This window comes from Oncorhynchus tshawytscha, linkage group LG02 (assembly GCF_018296145.1).
Source record: "Oncorhynchus tshawytscha isolate Ot180627B linkage group LG02, Otsh_v2.0, whole genome shotgun sequence".
NCBI lineage: Eukaryota > Metazoa > Chordata > Actinopteri > Salmoniformes > Salmonidae > Oncorhynchus > Oncorhynchus tshawytscha.
This window is the reverse complement of record NC_056430.1, coordinates 38,373,929-38,392,845: the sequence shown is the minus strand read 5'-3', so window position 1 is coordinate 38,392,845 and position 18,917 is coordinate 38,373,929. Positions and strand designations below refer to the sequence as shown.

At 41.8% G+C, this 18,917-nt stretch overlaps 2 protein-coding genes and 1 long non-coding RNA gene across 7 annotated transcripts in view; 1 reads left to right on the top strand and 2 right to left on the bottom strand.

Moving 5' to 3' along the window:
- The window catches only part of LOC112216120 (natural resistance-associated macrophage protein 2), a 42,638-nt gene extending 30,694 nt beyond the window's left edge, over positions 1–11,944 (top strand). For 3 of the 5 annotated variants that reach the window (XM_024375848.2, XM_024375864.2, XM_024375857.2), the window contains exons 10-17: positions 1,629–1,787; positions 2,233–2,319; positions 2,491–2,610; positions 2,777–2,926; positions 3,259–3,332; positions 5,268–5,421; positions 5,621–5,683; positions 9,476–11,944. In XM_024375848.2, coding sequence (XP_024231616.1) covers positions 1,629–1,787; positions 2,233–2,319; positions 2,491–2,610; positions 2,777–2,926; positions 3,259–3,332; positions 5,268–5,421; positions 5,621–5,683; positions 9,476–9,595 — 927 coding nt within the window. In that variant the 3' untranslated portion in view covers positions 9,596–11,944. Of the gene's footprint in view, positions 1–1,628; positions 1,788–2,232; positions 2,320–2,490; positions 2,611–2,776; positions 2,927–3,258; positions 3,385–5,267; positions 5,422–5,620; positions 5,684–9,475 lie in introns of those variants that run through there. The other 2 variants (XM_024375873.2, XM_024375883.2) reach the window with 2 other exon arrangements.
- Positions 2,303–5,354, bottom strand: LOC121839387. Its single transcript, XR_006078921.1, has 2 exons — positions 5,241–5,354; positions 2,303–2,945 (listed from the first exon to the last, which is right to left on the bottom strand). It is a non-coding gene; the product is annotated as an uncharacterized LOC121839387 (long non-coding RNA).
- A 3,629-nt stretch (positions 11,945–15,573) lies between the features above and the next one.
- Positions 15,574–18,863, bottom strand: LOC112216142 (HIG1 domain family member 1A, mitochondrial). Its single transcript, XM_024375897.2, has 4 exons — positions 18,711–18,863; positions 16,549–16,657; positions 16,233–16,367; positions 15,574–16,058 (listed from the first exon to the last, which is right to left on the bottom strand). The coding sequence occupies exons 1-4, from the start codon at positions 18,786–18,788 to the stop codon at positions 15,994–15,996; spliced, it is 387 nt and encodes a 128-aa protein (XP_024231665.1). The 5' UTR covers positions 18,789–18,863; the 3' UTR covers positions 15,574–15,993.
- Positions 18,864–18,917: the final 54 nt, after the last annotated feature.

Genomic DNA, 18,917 nt, shown 5'->3' with positions numbered 1-18,917 from the left:
TTATCAGTGTAAGAACTCGAAGGACACTATGAAAGCTTAAACCAAATGTATTCTTCCCAAAGGATCAAACAGGTGAATCGACAAAGACATGGTTACAATAGTGGTGGTATATGTACCCCACTTTGGGTGGAGTCTCCTCCTTCTCGCTAAACATTGCTTTATTACTAGGTAGGAAACTAAGTGATATGGGAAATAAACGGTTCCTCTTCCCTTAACCTGACCTGACCTCGACACCCTCATCCACGGCTCTCTCCCCTTATCAGTACTGCCATGTGTGACCGTTTCCCCTGCATTCAGCCCCTCCCACCCACCATAACCCTTCCTCCTACAGACAACTCATGGTGTAAACCCTCAGCTATTGCACCCCTCATGTCTCTATTAGATCTAATGATTAATAATAGTTAAAGCTCAGAAATCCAAACCCATCACTACACAATTGCACACAGCAGACTCATATGAACTCATTACCTTGATGAGTTCTCTGTTAAATCTAACAAGATGCTTCTGTAAATCAAGCAGACAACAACAGATCCATATAAATTTGCTAGGGATATTTCGAGCCAACGTAGAACCATGCAAACTGTCTTCACTTGCGTAATGAATGAGACTCCAAAATATGCTGGACCAGTGGTTCCCAAACTTTTTATAGTCCCGTACCCGTTCAAACATTCAACCTCGAGCTGTGTATCCCCTCTATCACCAGGGTCAGCGGACACTCAGATGTTGTTTTTTGCCATCATTGTAAGCCTGCCACACACACTATACGATACATTAATTAAACATAAGAATGAGTGTGAGTTTGTCACAACCGGCTCGTGGGAAGTGACAAAGAGCTCTTATAGGACCAGGGCACAAATAATAATATTCAATTATTTTGCTATTTATTTAGCCATCTTACATTTAAAACCTTATTTGTTCATTGAAAATTGTGAATAACTCACTTCAGCATAATGAGAAGGGTGTGCTTGAAAGGATGCACATAACTCTGCAATGTTGGGTTGTATTGGAAAGAGTCTCAGTCTTAAATCATTTTCCACACAGAGCCTGTGCCTGTATTTAGTTTTCATTCTAGTGAGGGCTGAGAATCCACTCTCACATAGGTACGTGGTTGCAAAGGGCATCGGTGTTATAACAGCATGATTTGCCAAGGCAGGATACTCTGAGCTCAGCTCAATCCTGAAATCTGGCAGTGGCTTCTGATTAAATTACATTTTCACAGAACCGCTTGTTGCAATTTCGATGAGGCTTTCTTGTTCAGATATCGGTAAGTGGACAGGAGGCAGGGCATGAAAGGGATAATGAATCCAGTTGTTTGTGTCGTCCGTTTCGGGAAGGTACCTGCGTAATTGCACACCCAGCTTACTCAGGTGCTTCGCTATATCACATTTGACATTGTCCATAAGCTTGTTCATTTGCACACACAAAAAATCAATGATCGAAAGACCTGTGTGTTCTTGTTAATGCAGACAGAGAAGAGCTCTAACTTCTTAATCTTAGGCTCAATTTTGTCCCGCACATTGAATATAGTTGCGGAGAGTCCATGTAATCCTATATTCAAAATATATATATATTATATATATTTTAAATATTCATATTTTAATTAATATGAATTATATTTTATTGTCTAGTCTCGGTCAATAGATCGTGGGAACAAGAAGGAGGTGAAGGAGGCCAACAAATACTACTTCATCGAGTCGACTATCGCTCTCTTCATCTCCTTCCTCATCAACGTCTTCGTTGTAGCAGTGTTTGCCGAGGCCTTCTACGAGAAAACCAACATTGAAGTGGTGGGTATAATGACTAACCAGACCCAGCATGTCATCTTATGTCTCAGAATGTAACACTCCTTTACAGATGTTTTATTTAAGCAATAAGGCCCGAGGAGGAGTGGTATATGGCCAATATACCACGGTTAAGGACTGTTCTTATGCACGACGCAACACGGAGTGGCTGGACACAGCCCTTAGTCGTGGTATATTGGCCATATATTACAAACCTCCGATGTGCCTTATTACTATTATAAACTGGTTACCAACCTAATTAGAAGAGTAAAAATAACTTTTGTCATACTTGTGGTATACGGTCTGATATACCACGGCTATAAGCCAATCAGCATTCAGAGCTCAAACCACCCAGTTTATAAATAGTAATATAGCATGGCCAGTATGGCACCTCTAAATCAGTGACGTCCTTTGTTTGTGATGTGCTGCTGCTCTTCTCTGTGTGTCACAGAATGCAATGTGCAATGCATCAGACAGTCCACACACAGACCTCTTCCCCCTGGACAACAGCAGGCTACAGGTGGACATCTACAAGGGGGTACGTCTTTAATGGATTAACAACAGTCTACATGGCCTCCTGTGATAGGAAATGACAGGATCTGTCAATAAATTTGTCATGAAATAACATTTATTTAGGTCTTGATAAGATGCATAACCATAAAGGGGACTGTCTTTCTGTATGTATCTGTCTCTCTCTCTGACTGTACAGGGGGTGGTGCTGGGTTGTTTCTTTGGCCCTGTAGCCCTCTACATCTGGGCCATCGGGATCCTTGCTGCCGGACAGAGCTCCACCATGACTGGCACTTACTCTGGCCAGTTTGTCATGGAGGTGAGAACGTGCTGATATACTCATTGACTGTGTTTCTGTGTGTTTGAGAGAGTTTGCAAATTGTATTGTTAACCATTAGTGTGTGTGTGTGTGTGTGTGTGAGATGATGGGTTTTGTGTGGGTGTGTTGACTGTTAGTTTTCTCTCTCTCTTTGCCCCTGCCTCAGGGTTTCTTGAATCTGCGTTGGTCCCGTTTTGCACGGGTTCTTCTCACCCGCTCCATCGCCATCTTCCCCACCCTGCTGGTGGCCATCTTCCAGGACGTGCAGCACCTGACGGGCATGAACGACTTCCTCAACGTGCTGCAGAGCATGCAGGTCGGAGCGAGTGGGAGGTCTAGGGACATGGAGGACAAAGGGAGAGAGGAGACAGGGAGGCTTGACAGAGAGGAGACATGAGGGCTGGGGACATGCAGGTCAGAGAGAGGAGACAAGGGGGCAGGTCAGAGAGAGTAGAGGCTGGGTCTGGGGACATGCAGGTTAGAGAGGGAACACCTTGGAGACTGGGTTCTGCTGTCCTCCCAGTGCAGCTAATCAGGGCTGGCTGGGAGTCTTTTTGGGTGTTATGCTGATGCTTGTATTCAAAGGTATAGAAGGGGACTGAATGCAGTCAGTTTTAACTGTTCTTTCTGCCTTTCCTTGTTCTATAGCTGCCGTTTGCTCTGATCCCCATCCTGACCTTCACCAGTCTGACATCCATCATGAATGACTTCGCTAATGGACTGTGAGTCATCATAACACTCTACCCCAGAGATGGGCGGCAGGTCTCCTGCCAGGTAGGGGTTAGAGTGTTGGGCCAGTAACCGCTTGTTCTAATCCCCGAGCCGACAAGGTGAAAAATCTGCCGATATGCCCTTGAGCAAGGCACCTAACCTTAATTGCTCCAGGGTTGCCTTTGATAATGGCTGACCCTGACTCTGAGGGGAGTTGTGATATGCAAAAAAACAAACACATTTCCGATTCACAGATACGTATAATTCATACGTACATAAAATAGGAAAAATATAAGCACCCACCAAATTATTATTATATGACTTCGATTGGTTCTGTGTTTTCACCGATAGACCAATTAATTCATAGACGTGATGACAGGGATGCGTCTCAAACAACCTACTTTTCTACTTGTGCTGAGCGATTAGTGCTTTTTGAGGTTGGTTCAGTTATTAAAAAATAATCAGTATTATTTTAAACAGTTAATGACATTAAAATTATTTTAGAGCTTCCCTCAGCCATCACCTGCCTTTTTCCTGCCACTGACAGTGGGTTGAATTCTGTAACAACACAGAATAAAACAATAAGAGCCCCATGATGGTAGTGAATGCCTGTTACTGCTTCTCAACCAAAATGTATTCACATTACTTACTTTAATACAATATTTCAGTTGTGTATATTACTTAGTTTTTATTTGATGACTTTATAATTTAATTCCTTTTAAATCATCTCATTTTACATTTACATGTTGAGTCATTTAGCAGACACTCCTATCCAGAGCAACTTACAGTTAGTGAGTGGATTCATCTTAAGATAGCTAGGTGGGACAACCACATATTACAGGCATAGTAGTTGAGGAGATTATTTAAGATATTATTTGAAGAGTTATGGTTTCAGGTGCTTTTGGAAGATGAGCAGGGACTCTGCTGTCCTAGTTTCAGGGGGAAGCTGGTTCCAACATTGGGGTGCCAGGACAGAGAAGAGATTGGGCAGAGTGGGGGCTGCCCTCCCATTATCGGTGGGAGGGCCAAGAGACCAGAGATGGTAGAACGGAGTGCTCGGGTTGAGATGAAGGGTTTGAGCATAGCCTGACGGTAGGAAGGGGCAGTTCCTCTTTTTGTTTTGTAGGCAAACACCATGGACTTGTAGTGGAACATTTTAGTTATTTTAGCAGATGCTCTTATCAAGAGTGACTTACAGTAATGAAAGCTAGGTTTTTTTTGTACTGGTCCCCGTGGGAATCGATCCCACAACCCTTGTGTTGCACTCGCCATGCTACCAACTGAGCCACACGAGACTCCATCTCATCTCTGCTCAAGCAGTAGCAGCCAGCCAGACAACCATCTGTTATTTCTGTGCTTCCCATTGAACAAGTCATCCTATTTAGGTAGGATAGTAGTAGCTAAACTATCAATCAGGTAGAGCTACCTCACGAACTGTCTGTCCCTCTCTTCGTTGTGTTGTCATTCCTCTTTCATGCGGTCTCCTATGGTCTGTGTGTATCCGCCTCTTTCTGTGGCCGGAAAGAACAGGCGCAATGGATTATGGCCATTCATTATAGTTAATTACCAAGTTTCTGCATTGAGCTAGGTTGAATATTTGCCTAATGAAAACTACAACTTCCAATGAGCCCAGCGTCCAACATAGTTCTTGACTTAATTTATCTTGTGAATTACTTGATTTCTCTAGAGAAACTAATTGAACCGACGTCTGTCAATGAGCTGTTTAATAACCGAACCCCCCCCTGAAATTTTGGTTCATCGCTCAGCAGTATTCCCTACATAATATACTACTTTTGAACAGGGCCTGTAGGAAATAAGGGTGCCATTTTGGATGCAGTTAGATTTTCTGTATTTGCACTGATAGAGAAATGATTTCATACATGTGATGACGGTGACAATTTATCATTGTGCCAACTTACCATCTCAGCTGTGCCTGTGCTCCTCAGGGTGTGGAAGATAGGCGGAGGGGTGGTCATCCTGGTGGTCTGTGCCATCAACATGCACTTTGTGGTGGTCTATGTGACCAGCCTAAGCAGTGTGGCTCTCTATGTGCTGGCAGGCTTTCTTTGTATAGCATACCTATGCTTTGTGGGCTACCTGGTGAGTTACTATAGCAGTCATTATAACACCATGGACTGGGCTAGATTAGCACACAACACTGTATATTAACACCAGAATGAGGTGATTACTTTTCAATGCTGAATACTGAATGCAGGGTTTGGAAAGATTCATTGTAAACTATTATAGGGAGTACAATGACCCTCTTCTGACCTCTTACCCTCTTTGTGTGTGTCCACAGGTGTGGCATTGTCTGATAGCCCTGGGGGTCTCCTGTCTGGACGTGTCCTGTCTGGCCAGCAGGGTAAGCAGCAACATACCTTCTGTGTTCATAGAGGAACAGCCAGAGTATGACACCTAAAACTGAACAAGACAGTGTTTAAAAGATAGACCAACACAAATGTTGGCTGTGCACACAACCTGCTGGTTGTCAAAGAACGGTGGCAATTCACAGGGTGTCCGGAGGTTCGTAGTCTTAAATTCATTTATCTGTTTTCAAAGGTCTTAAAAAATGTGAAGGAAGTGACTAGTGTTTCCGTTATATTGTGCAGCTACTTAATTGTTGCCACCACGGCAAAAAAAACTTTTGAACGTCATAATACTCAAGGCGCACTTTCAAGATGTTAGAGAGCTATCCACGTGTGCGCCTCTGCGTGTGCCAGTGCGCGTCGGTCCGTTGCCAGAGGAGAGAACAAGGTAGCCTTTAGAATTTGATAGACACCAAGACTAGAGTTGGGACGCTAAACTGAAAATTGCTGACACTGTCATTTCCCTCTTAACAAAGCAATTTTCTGTGATTCGGCTACACAACATGCCTGCAGATTTTTTGGTTCTAAAACCGTTATTTGGTCAACAGTAATGTGCATTCACCTGCTTCCCACAATGAAAGTATCTGCAGTTTCCTTGTTTCGTTGCTGGCTCTCACTCCCGCTCCACTCTTTGCATACGGAGTAAAGGAAGAGATCCATTCTGATAGGCGCAAGGGTACTGACAGTTGAGCAACATTTCAAAATGTAGGCTAATTGCAGGAAAGACAGTTTTTAAAACAACTTACTGTTAAAAAAGAGGAACGTCTCTGCTTTATGAGTATACCAATTATTTCTCAACTGTCAATATAGAGGAAATAACACCACTTTACAAGCATAGTATGTAATTGAGATTATGTGCCGGCAGAATGGAGTGGAGAGCGCCATTTGTGGTGAATAGGAATCAAGTAGCCTATATAGGTCTACCAATGGAAAGTTTTTGTAGAACATCAAATGTACTGTTCGATCAATTGCATTGCTATCTAGAAACCATATAATATTTAGAGTTAGCAATCTAGCTAATGTTTTTCGAGTTCCCATTTCCTCAGGTGATAAATTATGTAGCATATAGCCTAGGCCAATATGCACAAAACATGCAGGCAAATTCATCTCTCAAAAGATATCTGATTATTCTGGATCCTATTTTGACATGTTGCACATCAAAATATCCATTATGCATTCCCTGAACATGTTAGATGAAATAGCTTACTTCTTTCGTGTCTTACTTGGCAATTGAAAAAGTCAGTCTAGAGCCCTCCTGCTTAGCTACCTTGCTTTGAAGTATAAACTATTTGATAACTGATTTAATGAATGAGGGAATTATTTTATTAAACTTTCTGGTTGTAGGCTAATGTTCAAATGTTATATCATAATACCTCCAGGAGAGCTACTGGGTGAGTAGACATTTATTTCAGCCCAACTCTAGCACCAGATTCTACAAATTCACTGCTCAACAGGACCTTGTTAAGCTGACTCTGTTGTTTGAGCAGTGCTGAATCAAAAGCCTGCACACCCAGTGTACATTTGACTTTAAGGCATTTTTATGTCAGCCCAACTCTATTGAGTGAGCATTAAGCTGGTATTGGTATCGAAGCCAAAATTCTGAACATTTAGTTTGAAATCTAGCTAATAATTAGCCCATTGGGGTAGCCTAAACAAATGCAGATGGGCAACCCCATACTTCAGCAATCTATAGCATAGCCACTATGCTACTAAATTCCTTAGGCTACAGGACAAATACTCATGGCTAAAATGGCACACCTGCCTGATAATATGAGCCATGTAGGCTAAAGCCTTTGGTGAAAGAGCTAGCCCTAAAAATACTACTTTTTTGCCAACATGGGCTCATTTCTAGAGGGGAATATTAGCAGGTGTATGGAGCACGCAGGCCTTTAAAATTTGTATTTAAATTGCATTCCGAGTAGCATTAATAAGGTCTTAAATTCAACTTAATTGAATCTGCAGATATCCTGGATTTAACATGTAGAATCATTGGGAAATGAACACAAAATGAAGCCTGAACAGAAAATGATGCACCATCTGTGCACAACGGACATTATGTAAACCCCAATGACAACAAATACACTTGTTCCTGTTCAGAGGCCTCCCTTTCCCTTTTGAGAGGATTTGTTTTTGATATCCTATCTTTCATGCTCAAGCAGAGCAAGTGTGACTTGTTCTCATGTTTGTCAATGAGAGAACTAAGTTTGAATTCGATTTCTCTCAAATTATTGCAGTCCTATTCCAGGTTAAGATGTGAAAAGTTAATCTTGCACAATGGAAATTAATATCCTGCTGACATGATAATAAGCCCAAGTCTACAGTATTTGGAAGCTGCTATCTATCTATTTGGTATTTGAACATTATTGTACACTACATAAACAAAAGTATGTGGACACCTGCTCATCAAACATCTAATTGCAAAATCATGGGCATTAATATGGAGTTGGTCCCCCCATTGCTGCTGTAACAGTCTCCACTTTTCTGGGAAGGCTTCCCACTAGATGTTGGAACATTGCTGCGGGACTTTCTTCCATTCAGCCACATACATTAGTGAGGTGGGCACTGATGTTGGGCGATTAGGCCTGGCTCACAGTCGGCGTTTCAATTCATCCCAAAGGTGTTCGATGGGGTTGAGGTCAGGGCTCTGTGCAGGCCAGTCAAGTTCTTCCACACCGATCTCGACAAAGCATTTCTGTATGGACCTAACTTTGTGCACGGGGGCATTGTCATGCTGAAACAGGACAGGGCCTTCCCCAAACCGTTGCCACAAAGTTGGAAGCACAGAATCGTCTAGAATGCCATTGTATGCTATGGCGTTAAGATTTTCCTTCACTGGCACTAAGGGGCTTGGCCTGAACCATGAAAAACAGCCCCAGACCATTATTCCTCCTCCACCAAACTTTACAATTGGCACTATGCATTGGGGCAGGTAGCATTCTCCCAGCATCCGCCAAACCCAGATTTGTCCATCGAACTAACAGATGGTGAAGTGTGATTCATCACTCCAGAGAACACGTTTCCACTGTACCAGAGTCCAATGGCGCCGAGCTTTCACCACTCCAGCCCACACTTGGCATTGCGCATGGTGATTTTAGGTTTGTGTGCGGATGCTCGGCCATGGAAACCCATTTCATCAAGCTCCCGACTAACAGTTATTGTGCTGACATTGCTTCCAGAGGTGGTTTGGAACTCAATAAAGTGTTGCAACTGAGAACATACTATTTTTATGCGCTATACGCTTGTGTGGCCTACCAATTTGCGGCTAAGCCGTTGTTGCTCCTAGACTTTTCTACTTCATAATAACAGCACTTACAGTTGACCGGGGCAGCTCTAGCAGGGCTAGTCTGTAGCAACCACTTCATAATAAAAGTCCTGATGAACCATATTCCTGCAGCTACGCATTGCACTGGGCTGACCACATTTGATGTTGAATAAATATCACCAGGCCCTAGAAAGCCCAATGAGAAAAACTTGGTAAGCACTACTTTTGACACTACATTTGGTTGGTGTCAGTGATAGATTTCTTTGCATTTGTCCATTTTTGACACTATAGATTACAACATTTGCATTGAACACTCACAATCACTTGATGAAAAGGGCTTTGCTGCTTACAGTACATAGCCTATGCACAGTCAACATACAACTGCTTAAGCATTTCCCAGGAATGGTTAATGAGTTGATGAATGAGATCCTACCAATCGAGTGCTTATGACATTCAGTAATAAGAGAATCAAACTCGCATTGCATGAGATTAACCATCTCTCACGCTCTTCTTCACTTCTCAACAGATGCTGACTGGCCACAATGACATTTACCTGCTGAAGGACATGGACAGCGACACGATGGTGGAGAGATTAGAAGAACACGTTGGACGAGTGGTTATTAACAGTGATACAGTCTGTAGCTAGAGAGAATTCACAGGGGTGACCTAACATGGAGGATGCAGTGCGCCTCCTGTGCCTTAGTGCCAGCCAGACCTTCGTAAGTGCCCATCCTCATCATCTGACCCTTACAAGAAGCCTTGAACCCCTCACTTGACATTCCACTAGGCAGGTAGCCTAACTATGATTGGCATTATATGAAGGTTAGGCCTATGATCAAGTTTACCCCAATGAGTTGTTGGTTTTTATCATGTCGAGCATGCTTGATCAACGTGGCACTATAAAAATTCGGCAAATGAGCTGGCTTTTTCACGGGACAGCATTTTTATGACTTTGAAAAGCTGTGATCATTTTATATGGGAAATACACTGTGTGTAGTGAGTTTGTTACAAAAAAAGGCAATTGCCACCAATTTATATGCATGTACGTTGTAGAATTTTTTTAAATTTATGAACACACAGAGAACTTCATTTTCGTAAGACTTTATCAGGGTAAACACTTAAAGGGCCAATTCACAGTTGTTACATCCATTTTTGAGCGTATAAATTAATGATATACACTGAGTACACAAAATATTAGGAAGACCTCCCCACAACCCCCTTTGCCCTCAGAACAGACTCAATTCGTCGGGGCATGGACAGGAATGCTGGTACATGGTGACTCCAATGCTTCCCACAGTTGGCTAGATGTCCTTTGGTTTGTGGACCATTCTTGATACATACGGGAAACCGTTGAGCGTTAAAAAAAACAGTAACGCTGCAGTTCTTGACAGAAACTGGTGCGCCTGGCACCTACTACCATATCCTGTTAAAAGGCACTTGAATCTTTTGTCTTGCGCATTCACCATCTGAATGGCACAGATACAAAATCCATGTCTCCATTATCTCAAGGCTAAAAGTCCTAAACTGATTGAAGTGGATTTAACAAGTGACATCAATAAGATATCATAGCTTTCACCTGGATTTACCTGCTCAGTCTTTCATGGAAAGAGCAGGTGTTCTTAATGTTTTGTATTCTCATTGTATATCAATTGTTGCTTGAAGAATATTACTTAGAAATGCCTCATGACCATAGTTCAGTCGTACCCCATCAGAACACAGTACATCAAATCTTGGAGGGTCAGTCCTTGCATCCATAGCGCGGTCTATGAATTTAAGTGGTTACATTTCTCCAGGCCCATCCCTCAGCTTTTTATCAAAACAGCTTTGTCTGCTTTGTTATTGTTTCAAGTGCGGATTGGCCCTTTAAGAACAATTTCCTAACCCAGTTGCTCTGGCACTTGCAATTATAACTCCCCAGGGCTCCTGAGTGGCGCAGCGGTCTAAGGCACTGCATCTCAGTGCAAGGGGCGTCACTACAGTCCCTGGTACGAATCCAGGCTGCATCACATCAGGCCGTGATTGGGAGTCCCATAGGGCGGCGCACAATTGGCCCAGCGTCGTCCGTAATTGTAAATAAGAATTTGTTCTTAACTGACTTGCCTAGTTAAATAAAGTTTACTTATTTTTTAAAGTAAAAAATTCTACATTTTATTTATAAAACACAATTTATCACACTCAAGGTGCTAATAGATAAATATTTTAGATTTTGTGTGGAGTCATTTAAAATGTTCTACAAATGTCCTGCTATTTTGTTCATTCCCTCCAAAGCACCCCAGTAAAACTAAAGCTTTGGCTTTACAGTGAAAGGCATAAAAGCAGCCCAAATTATCCCATTTCCTTAAAATAATTTCTCAGGGAAAATGTTAATGTGATACTAACAATTGTACTGACCTCTCTGTGAATTCAGTGTTTTTGTTAGTACAAAACTCTACCCATTGAAATTCTGTTGAAGTTTAAATTCATACCCAAAGCCCAATATAATGAAAGATGCAGGCTTTTTCTGCTTCTTGACGTGGTCTATGAAGTTAGAGGTGTCACTGCTAAATACAGCTCCTGATGACCATTGTAGAATTTACATATATTTATAGACTGACATTTTGAGAGTAGATCTATCATAAATAGAAGGTCTCTGCGTGTCCATGATCACACCACTTTAGTGAAGTCATTACCCTGGATTGTTTTAATTATGAAATCTTCATACAGAAGTCATTCACTTGTATGGTTTACATGTTTAGATATGACATTTATTTTTAAATGTGGAATTTTATGTACTGTAAAGCCAGCATTTGTATTTGGTCAATTTAACAATCGCATAGATATCTTGACTTTATTTTTTATATATATCTTTTTCAAAGGAAACTAAAGTATCAACAGTTTGTGGCTGTTAAGTTTCGCTGGTACCATACATTTTTGATGAATAAAATGACATGCCAAATAAAATAACTTTTTTTTTTTGTCACTTTCCAAAGATAAATCATTAAATACTTTTCACTAATTTCCCTATGTACAAACTCATTAACGGTATTATATATATTTTTTTAACAGTCCGGACACTGAAAATATCATCTTTGAGACCCGTTGAGCTTCATGAGGTTTTTTGCAATACTTCTCTTTAGGGAAGTGAACGTTCTTTATAGTAAGGGTTACATGGAGAAAATCGGGCCGCTCTGAAATGAAATTGGATGGCTCTCCCTTCAGCAAAATATATTTTATCTAAACCCTCCCCCAATGCTTGGGGGGAAAAAAAAGTAACCATCCCCTATACCCAAAATAATAATTAAATCAAAGTGGATAGCAGAGAACATTCCTACCATTTTCCCTCACTTCCTGGACAGATTAGAGCCTTAGATAAGCAGTTTTAGAAACTGTTCTTCATCCTGTAAGCATTACATGGCAACACAGGAGTTGATAGCACAGAGGGCTGCAGGCCAGAAAGTTGTGGGTTCGCAGACCACCGTGGACAAGAGTAGGGGTGGAATGAATGTCTTTATAGTAAAAGCATTGCATGGATATATCACTGTATTTGCAGGTCTGAGAAAAACTGGCCTTTTTCTAAAAATGTCATGCAATTCTACATATTAGCAGAATGTTTTAATACCACACAAATGACCAAAATTACAGGCCTTATTTCTACAATGCTAAATCAGTGTGTCTTGTTGGCAAACAATTAAATCTGCGACAATCAATAGGAATCTGAGCATAGTATTTTCAAAAGTTAGGTCTACTTTTCCATCCCAGACAGAGTAGGCCTACCAATGCAGAAATATGTAAGCTTTGACTACTGGCTACCCTTCTTCTGTGACTTAACTCAACGAGAGTTGGTCATAAGTGTTTACCTAAAAGCTGTCTGGGTTTTTATTTTATTTCACCTTTATTTAACCAGGTAGGCCAGCTGAGAACAAGTTCTCAATTACAACTGCGACCTGGCCAAGATAAGCAAAGCAGTGTGACAAAAACAACAACAGAGTTACAAATGGGCTAAACAATCGTACAGTCAATAACACAATAGAAAATCTGTATACAGTGTGTGCAAATGAAGTAAGGAGGTAAGGCAATAAATAGGCCATCGTGGTGAAGTAATTACAATTTAGCAATTAACGAGTGATAGATGTGCAGATCAGGATGTGCAAGTATAAATACTGGTGTGCAAAAGAGCAGATAAAAAAACAAATATGGGGATGAGGTAGGTAGTTGGTTGGATGGGATATGTACAGCTGCAGCGATCGGTAAGCTGCTCTAACAGCCAATGCTTGATGTTAGTGCGGGAGATATGTCTCCAACTTCAGTCATTTTTGCAATTCGTTCCAGTCATTGGCAGCAGAGAACTGGAAGGAAAGGCGGCCAAAGGAGGTGTTGGCTTTGGGGATTACCAGTGAAATATACCTGCTGGAGCGTGTGCTACGGGTGGGTGTTACTATGATGACCAGTGAGCTGAGATATGGCGGAGCTTTACCTAGCAAAGACTTGTAGATGACCTGGTTCCAGTGTGTTTGGCGACGAATATGTAGCGAGGACCAGCCATCGAGAGCATACAGGTCGCAATGGTGGGTAGTATATGGGGCTTTGGTGACAACTGATGGCACTGTGATAAGACTGCATCCAATTTGCTGAGTAGAGTGTTTGGAGGCTATTTTCTAAATGACATCGCCGAAGTCAAATATCGGCAGGATAGTCAGTTTTACGAGGGTATGTTTGGCAGCATGAGTGAAGGAGGCTCTGTTGTGAAATAGGAAGCCGATTCTAGATTTAACTTTGGATTGGAGATGCTTAACGTGAGTCTGGAAGGAGAGTTTACAGTCTATTCAGACATCTAGGTATTTATAGTTGTCCACATATTCTAAGTCAGAACCGTCTAGAGTAGTGATGCTAGGTGGGTTGGTGCGGGCAGCGATCGGTTGAAGAGCATGCATTTAGTTTTACTAGCGTTTCAGGGCAGTTGGAGGCCACGGAAGGAGTGTTGTATGGCAATGAAGCTCGTTTGGAGGTTTGTTAACACAGTGTCCAAAGAAGGGTCAGATGTATACAGAATGGTGTCGTCTGCGTAGAGGTGGATCAAAGAATCACCCGCAGCAAGAGCGACATCATTGATTTATACAGAGATAAGAGTCGGCCCGAGAATTAAACCCTGTGGTACCCCCATAGAGGGGTCCGGACAACAGGCCCTCCAATTTAAACATCTATTGTACAGAAAGTGAATAGCTTAATCAATTGATAGTAACAGAATTAGATTACTTCCCAAGCAAAGTCTATTTTTCTTCTCGGCTATAGAAGGTTGTAGCTCAGCCTCAATGTCAACGACACGAGGCAATGATATTCCCATATGCATTGGAGTCGTGTCTTTCCCGGGCCATTTTCTTAAATAAAAGGTAGGCATATCCTTTCATTACCCCTCAATTCGAGTCTTGGATTTAACTTATCTTACCCCCGTTACAGTGACGGGCTGTTATTTAAAGAGTGCATGGTGGGTTTTTTAAACAAATATTTATTTAAGTAAGTTAAGAACAAATTCTTATTTACAATAACTGCCTAACCTGGACGACGCTGGGCCAATTGTGCACTGCCCTATGGGACAGCCTGGAATCGAACCAGGGTCTGTAGTGACGCCTCTAAGCACTGAGGTGCAGTGCCTTAGACCAACAAATCTATGGATAGCCTATTTTTGTCTGTCAAACAGGTACGCCTACCTCTTTCGTAAATAGGCTCCAACACAAAGCTCTCTTATTGTTAAGTCTAATTAACATTAAGACTGAATGAATTACACCTACTTGAATTTGCCTACCTAAAGCACCATGAGCTGTCTGTCCATTTCCGATTGATTGTACTACAGCTGTTGCTTCAAGTTTCAGCACCACAATGTAAGTTACTCGAATCTTGCTTATTGTGAGGACAGTAACTCTGATAAATACATAATGGGCAAGAAACAGTTTTTACTGAAATCAATTATAGTTGTAGCACGCTATCAAAGTTGACCTTTGCGCTCTCCTCAAACTGAACAGAACATAGGCTAGTATGTGTGCATTTTTTTTGGACTAGGCCTAATCATAAATTATTTTCAGAAGAAGCCTTTGACTCTCCTCCTAAATTGCCACTGTAGACCTACACAGCACAAAAAAAGTTTTTGATCAGCAAGAGCAGGCCAGGACTCAGGGTTGGAATATCTATTGCAGCCTAATTGTATTTACACCATCCCAGCAGCTTTCTTAGAAATGTAACTTTGCTCTTTGCTTCTCCGAGTATGCACTTCGTAGCCTATAGGCTATAGATCATACGATTGTCACCACACTAAATGGCCTATAAGCACACTTGACATTGCGCATCCAGGCACACATTGATATATAGCCTAATAAGCAACAAATTCAAGAACACTGAAAAATATTGAAATTTCATCAATTACAAATTACATGACCCTCCCCTGGACTAGAGTTAATTAAAAAAATACTAAACCCTCCCCTTGACTGAAATTGAAAAAGCATGACCATCCCCCATTTTCTTCCAGGTAACCATTCTGTACATTTCAATCCATCCCCTAGAAGAGTTAGTAGTGTGCAGATAGGTGGTTGAAAACAACCTTTTACCTACTTCTGTACCTGTTAATTAAATAAAAACTTAACCCATATTTCAAAGTAGAGTTTAGAAAATAACCAATATTATTTATTATATAATAACAATAACACTACATGGTGAGGCTGACAATGGTCAATGAGTGGATCGGCTATAGGAGTTTATGGGTGTGCTGGTCGCCTTCAAGGTGGCATTTTACTGGTGGTTTACAGCAGGTGTCTAGCAATGAGGTAATGATTGAAACAGAATGAATGTGCCACTCGACTTCCTCTAAAATGTACTAACCTTCTTCAAAGTGACTGCCAGATAAAAATGCTGCTTAGCTTAAATGACACCCTCACCAAAATAAATGACTTGCCATGAATGGAATGTTATTTTGACAGATATAATCCATTCTATGATTTCTATTTCTAAGGGTAGAATGCAGAAATGGCAGGCATGGAGCGTTTTCTGGTCATGTCACTTGCTGATTGGCTAGTAGGCTCACTTGCTGTCTTTACCTGGGTCCGTGGGGGCAAGGTATTGTTTGTACATAGAGTAGATCACCCCTACAAATAGACAAACATTACAGTCATGTTAGTGTTCCATTTTATGGTAGTGGTACGTGTATAAGGGCACAACACAGTCTTGTGTGATACATGTTGCTCCTGTAAATTGATTAAGAGATATTAGCTGTTGGGCCTGTGTATCTGTTATACAGCACATATTGGATTAGGACTTACCTAATGTCATTGCGCCTACTATAAAGCCTTGAGCTCCAACACGCATGTGGATGAGGTGGACTGACATCTTTGTGTCTCCCCGCGACTTGAGCCTCCACAGACCAAAGGCGACCACTGCAGCGCATCCTGCCATGCCTGTAAAAAAACACATGGGAAATGCAATGATGGTCTGGTTGTATGATATCTAACCTTAGAACCAGGGTAGGAAAAGTGGATGACAATTTATTCCATGACTGACTGGGATTCAATCAAACATGCACTATGAAAAAGTTCCACTGTGGTGAAACCACCAACATAATTCATGCTCTTCACTTACCTATTGGGACAAACGGAGACTCCTTTGCTTTCCTCATAAATTTAGATTCATTCTCATCATATGTTGGCATATCTTGGTTGGAGGACATGGTGACTGCTGGGAGGAGAGGCTGACATAAGGAATACTGGCTTGAATAACACAGTCCAACTTCTATCCCTCACTAATTACAGTAGGTACTATAGTCTTGTCATACACACTACTGTTGGTCAAATATAATGTACAGTGTCTTTGGAAAGTATTCAGACCCCTCCACGTTTTGTTACGTTACAGCCTTATTCTAAAATAGACAAACATTTGGTTTTCCTTAATCTAGACACAATACCCCACAATGACAAAGCAAAAACAGGTTTTTACAAATAATACAACTGAAATATCACATTTACATAGGTATTCAGACCCTTCACTCAGTACTTTGTTGAAGCACCTTTGGCAGTGATTACAGCCTTGATTCTTCTTGGGTATGATGCTACAAGCTTGGTACACCTGTATTTGGGGAGTTTCTCCCATTCTTCTCTGCAGATCTTCTCCAGCTCTGTCAGGCTGGGTGGGGAGCATCGCTGCACAGCTATTTTAACGTCTATCCAGAGATGTTCGATCAGCTTGAAGTCCTGGCTCTGGCTGGGCCACTCAAGAACATTCAGCGACTTGTCCCGAAGCCACTCCTGCATTGTCTTGGCTGTGTGCTTAGGGTTGTGTCCTGTTGGAAGGTGAACCGTTGTGCCTGTCAGGTCCTGAGCGCTCTGGAGCAGGTTTTTATCAAGGATCTCTCTCTACTTTGCTCTGGTCATCTTTCCCTCGATCCTGACAAGTCTCCCAGTCCTTGCCGCTGAAAAACATCCCCACAGCTTGATGCTGCCACCACCATGCGTCACCGTAGGGATGGTGACAGGCTTCCTCCAGACGCGACGCTTGGCATTCAGGCCAAAGAGTTCAATCTTGGTTTCATCAGACCAGAGAATCTAGTTTCTCATGGTCTGAGAGTCTTTAGCTGCCTTTTGGCAAACTCCAAGCGGGCTGTCATTTGCCTTTTACTGAAGAGTGGCTTCCGTCTGGCCACTATGCTGCAGAGATGGTTGTCCTTCTGGAAGGTTTATCAACAGAGGAACTCTAGAGAGAGCTCTGTCAGAGTGACCATCGGGCTTGACCAAGGCCCTTCGCCCCCGATTGCTCATCTCTAGGAACAGTCTTGGTGGTTCCAAACTTCTTCTATTTAAGAATGATGAAGGCCACTGAGTTCTTGGGGACCTTCAATACTGCAGAAATGTTTTCGTACCCTTCCCCAGATCTGTGCCTCAACACAATCCTGTCTCGGAGCTCTACGACAATTCGTTCAACCTCGTGGCTTGGTTTTTGCTCTGACCTGCACTGTCAACTGTGGGCCCTTATATAGACAGGTGTGTGCCATTCTAAATCATGTCCAATCAATTTAATTTACCACAGGTGGACTCCAAGTTGTAGAAATGTTTCAAAGATGACCAATGGAAACAGGATGCACCTGAGCTCAACTTCGAGTCTCATAGCAAAGGGACTGAATACATGTAAAAAGGGAGGTTATTTTTAATACATTTGCAAAATGTTCTAGCAACCTGTTTTCGCTTTGTTATGTGTAGATTTGAGGATTTTTTTGTTATAATTTTTTTGAATAAGGCTAACAATGTGGAAAGTCAAGGGGTCTGAATATTTTCCGAAGGCACTGCAAAGATACTCATTTAATTATAATACATTTATATTCCAGATGCATTGCTTATAACAAATGTCGCTTTGCCACATAACGCTACTTAGCTACGTGACACAAAGCAGGAACATGCCTTGAACTTATACATTTGTTTACTATTCAACTTACTGCAGTACAGTAGACGAGGGATGGACCCAGAGTTTAGAGCTTCAGCCCGGTGGCTTGATGTGGCATTTTAAACTACGGCGTTTGACAATTTACAGTCACTGCTTTGTGTTAATGTATGTTTTTTATTGCAAGTTATTTGTCCTCGTGACCTTAGAATGTCACCTAACGTTACAAGCTAGCTTGTATCCCAGACAAGAACAGAATCCCAAAAGACAGTCCTAATCATCTATAAAGCTAGGATGGAGCAGCATTTACAGTGAGAGTACAAATTATTACACGGCCATTCGAGTGAGCTTTATACTATTGGTTAATTACTTACATTCGATCTGTCGAAAGATCCCGATAAAGAAGCAATGTTTTGGCTGCGTTTGCTCTCTGTTTCAACCTCTGAAGTCATGCAAAGATAGTGAAGTCCATTTCCCGTGACCTCGTTTCCGTATCACGCAATATTCCTACCGCGATAGAAAAGCTACGGTAACGTTAGTGTACCGTAATACACCGTAATAACGTGCATAAGGACAACATT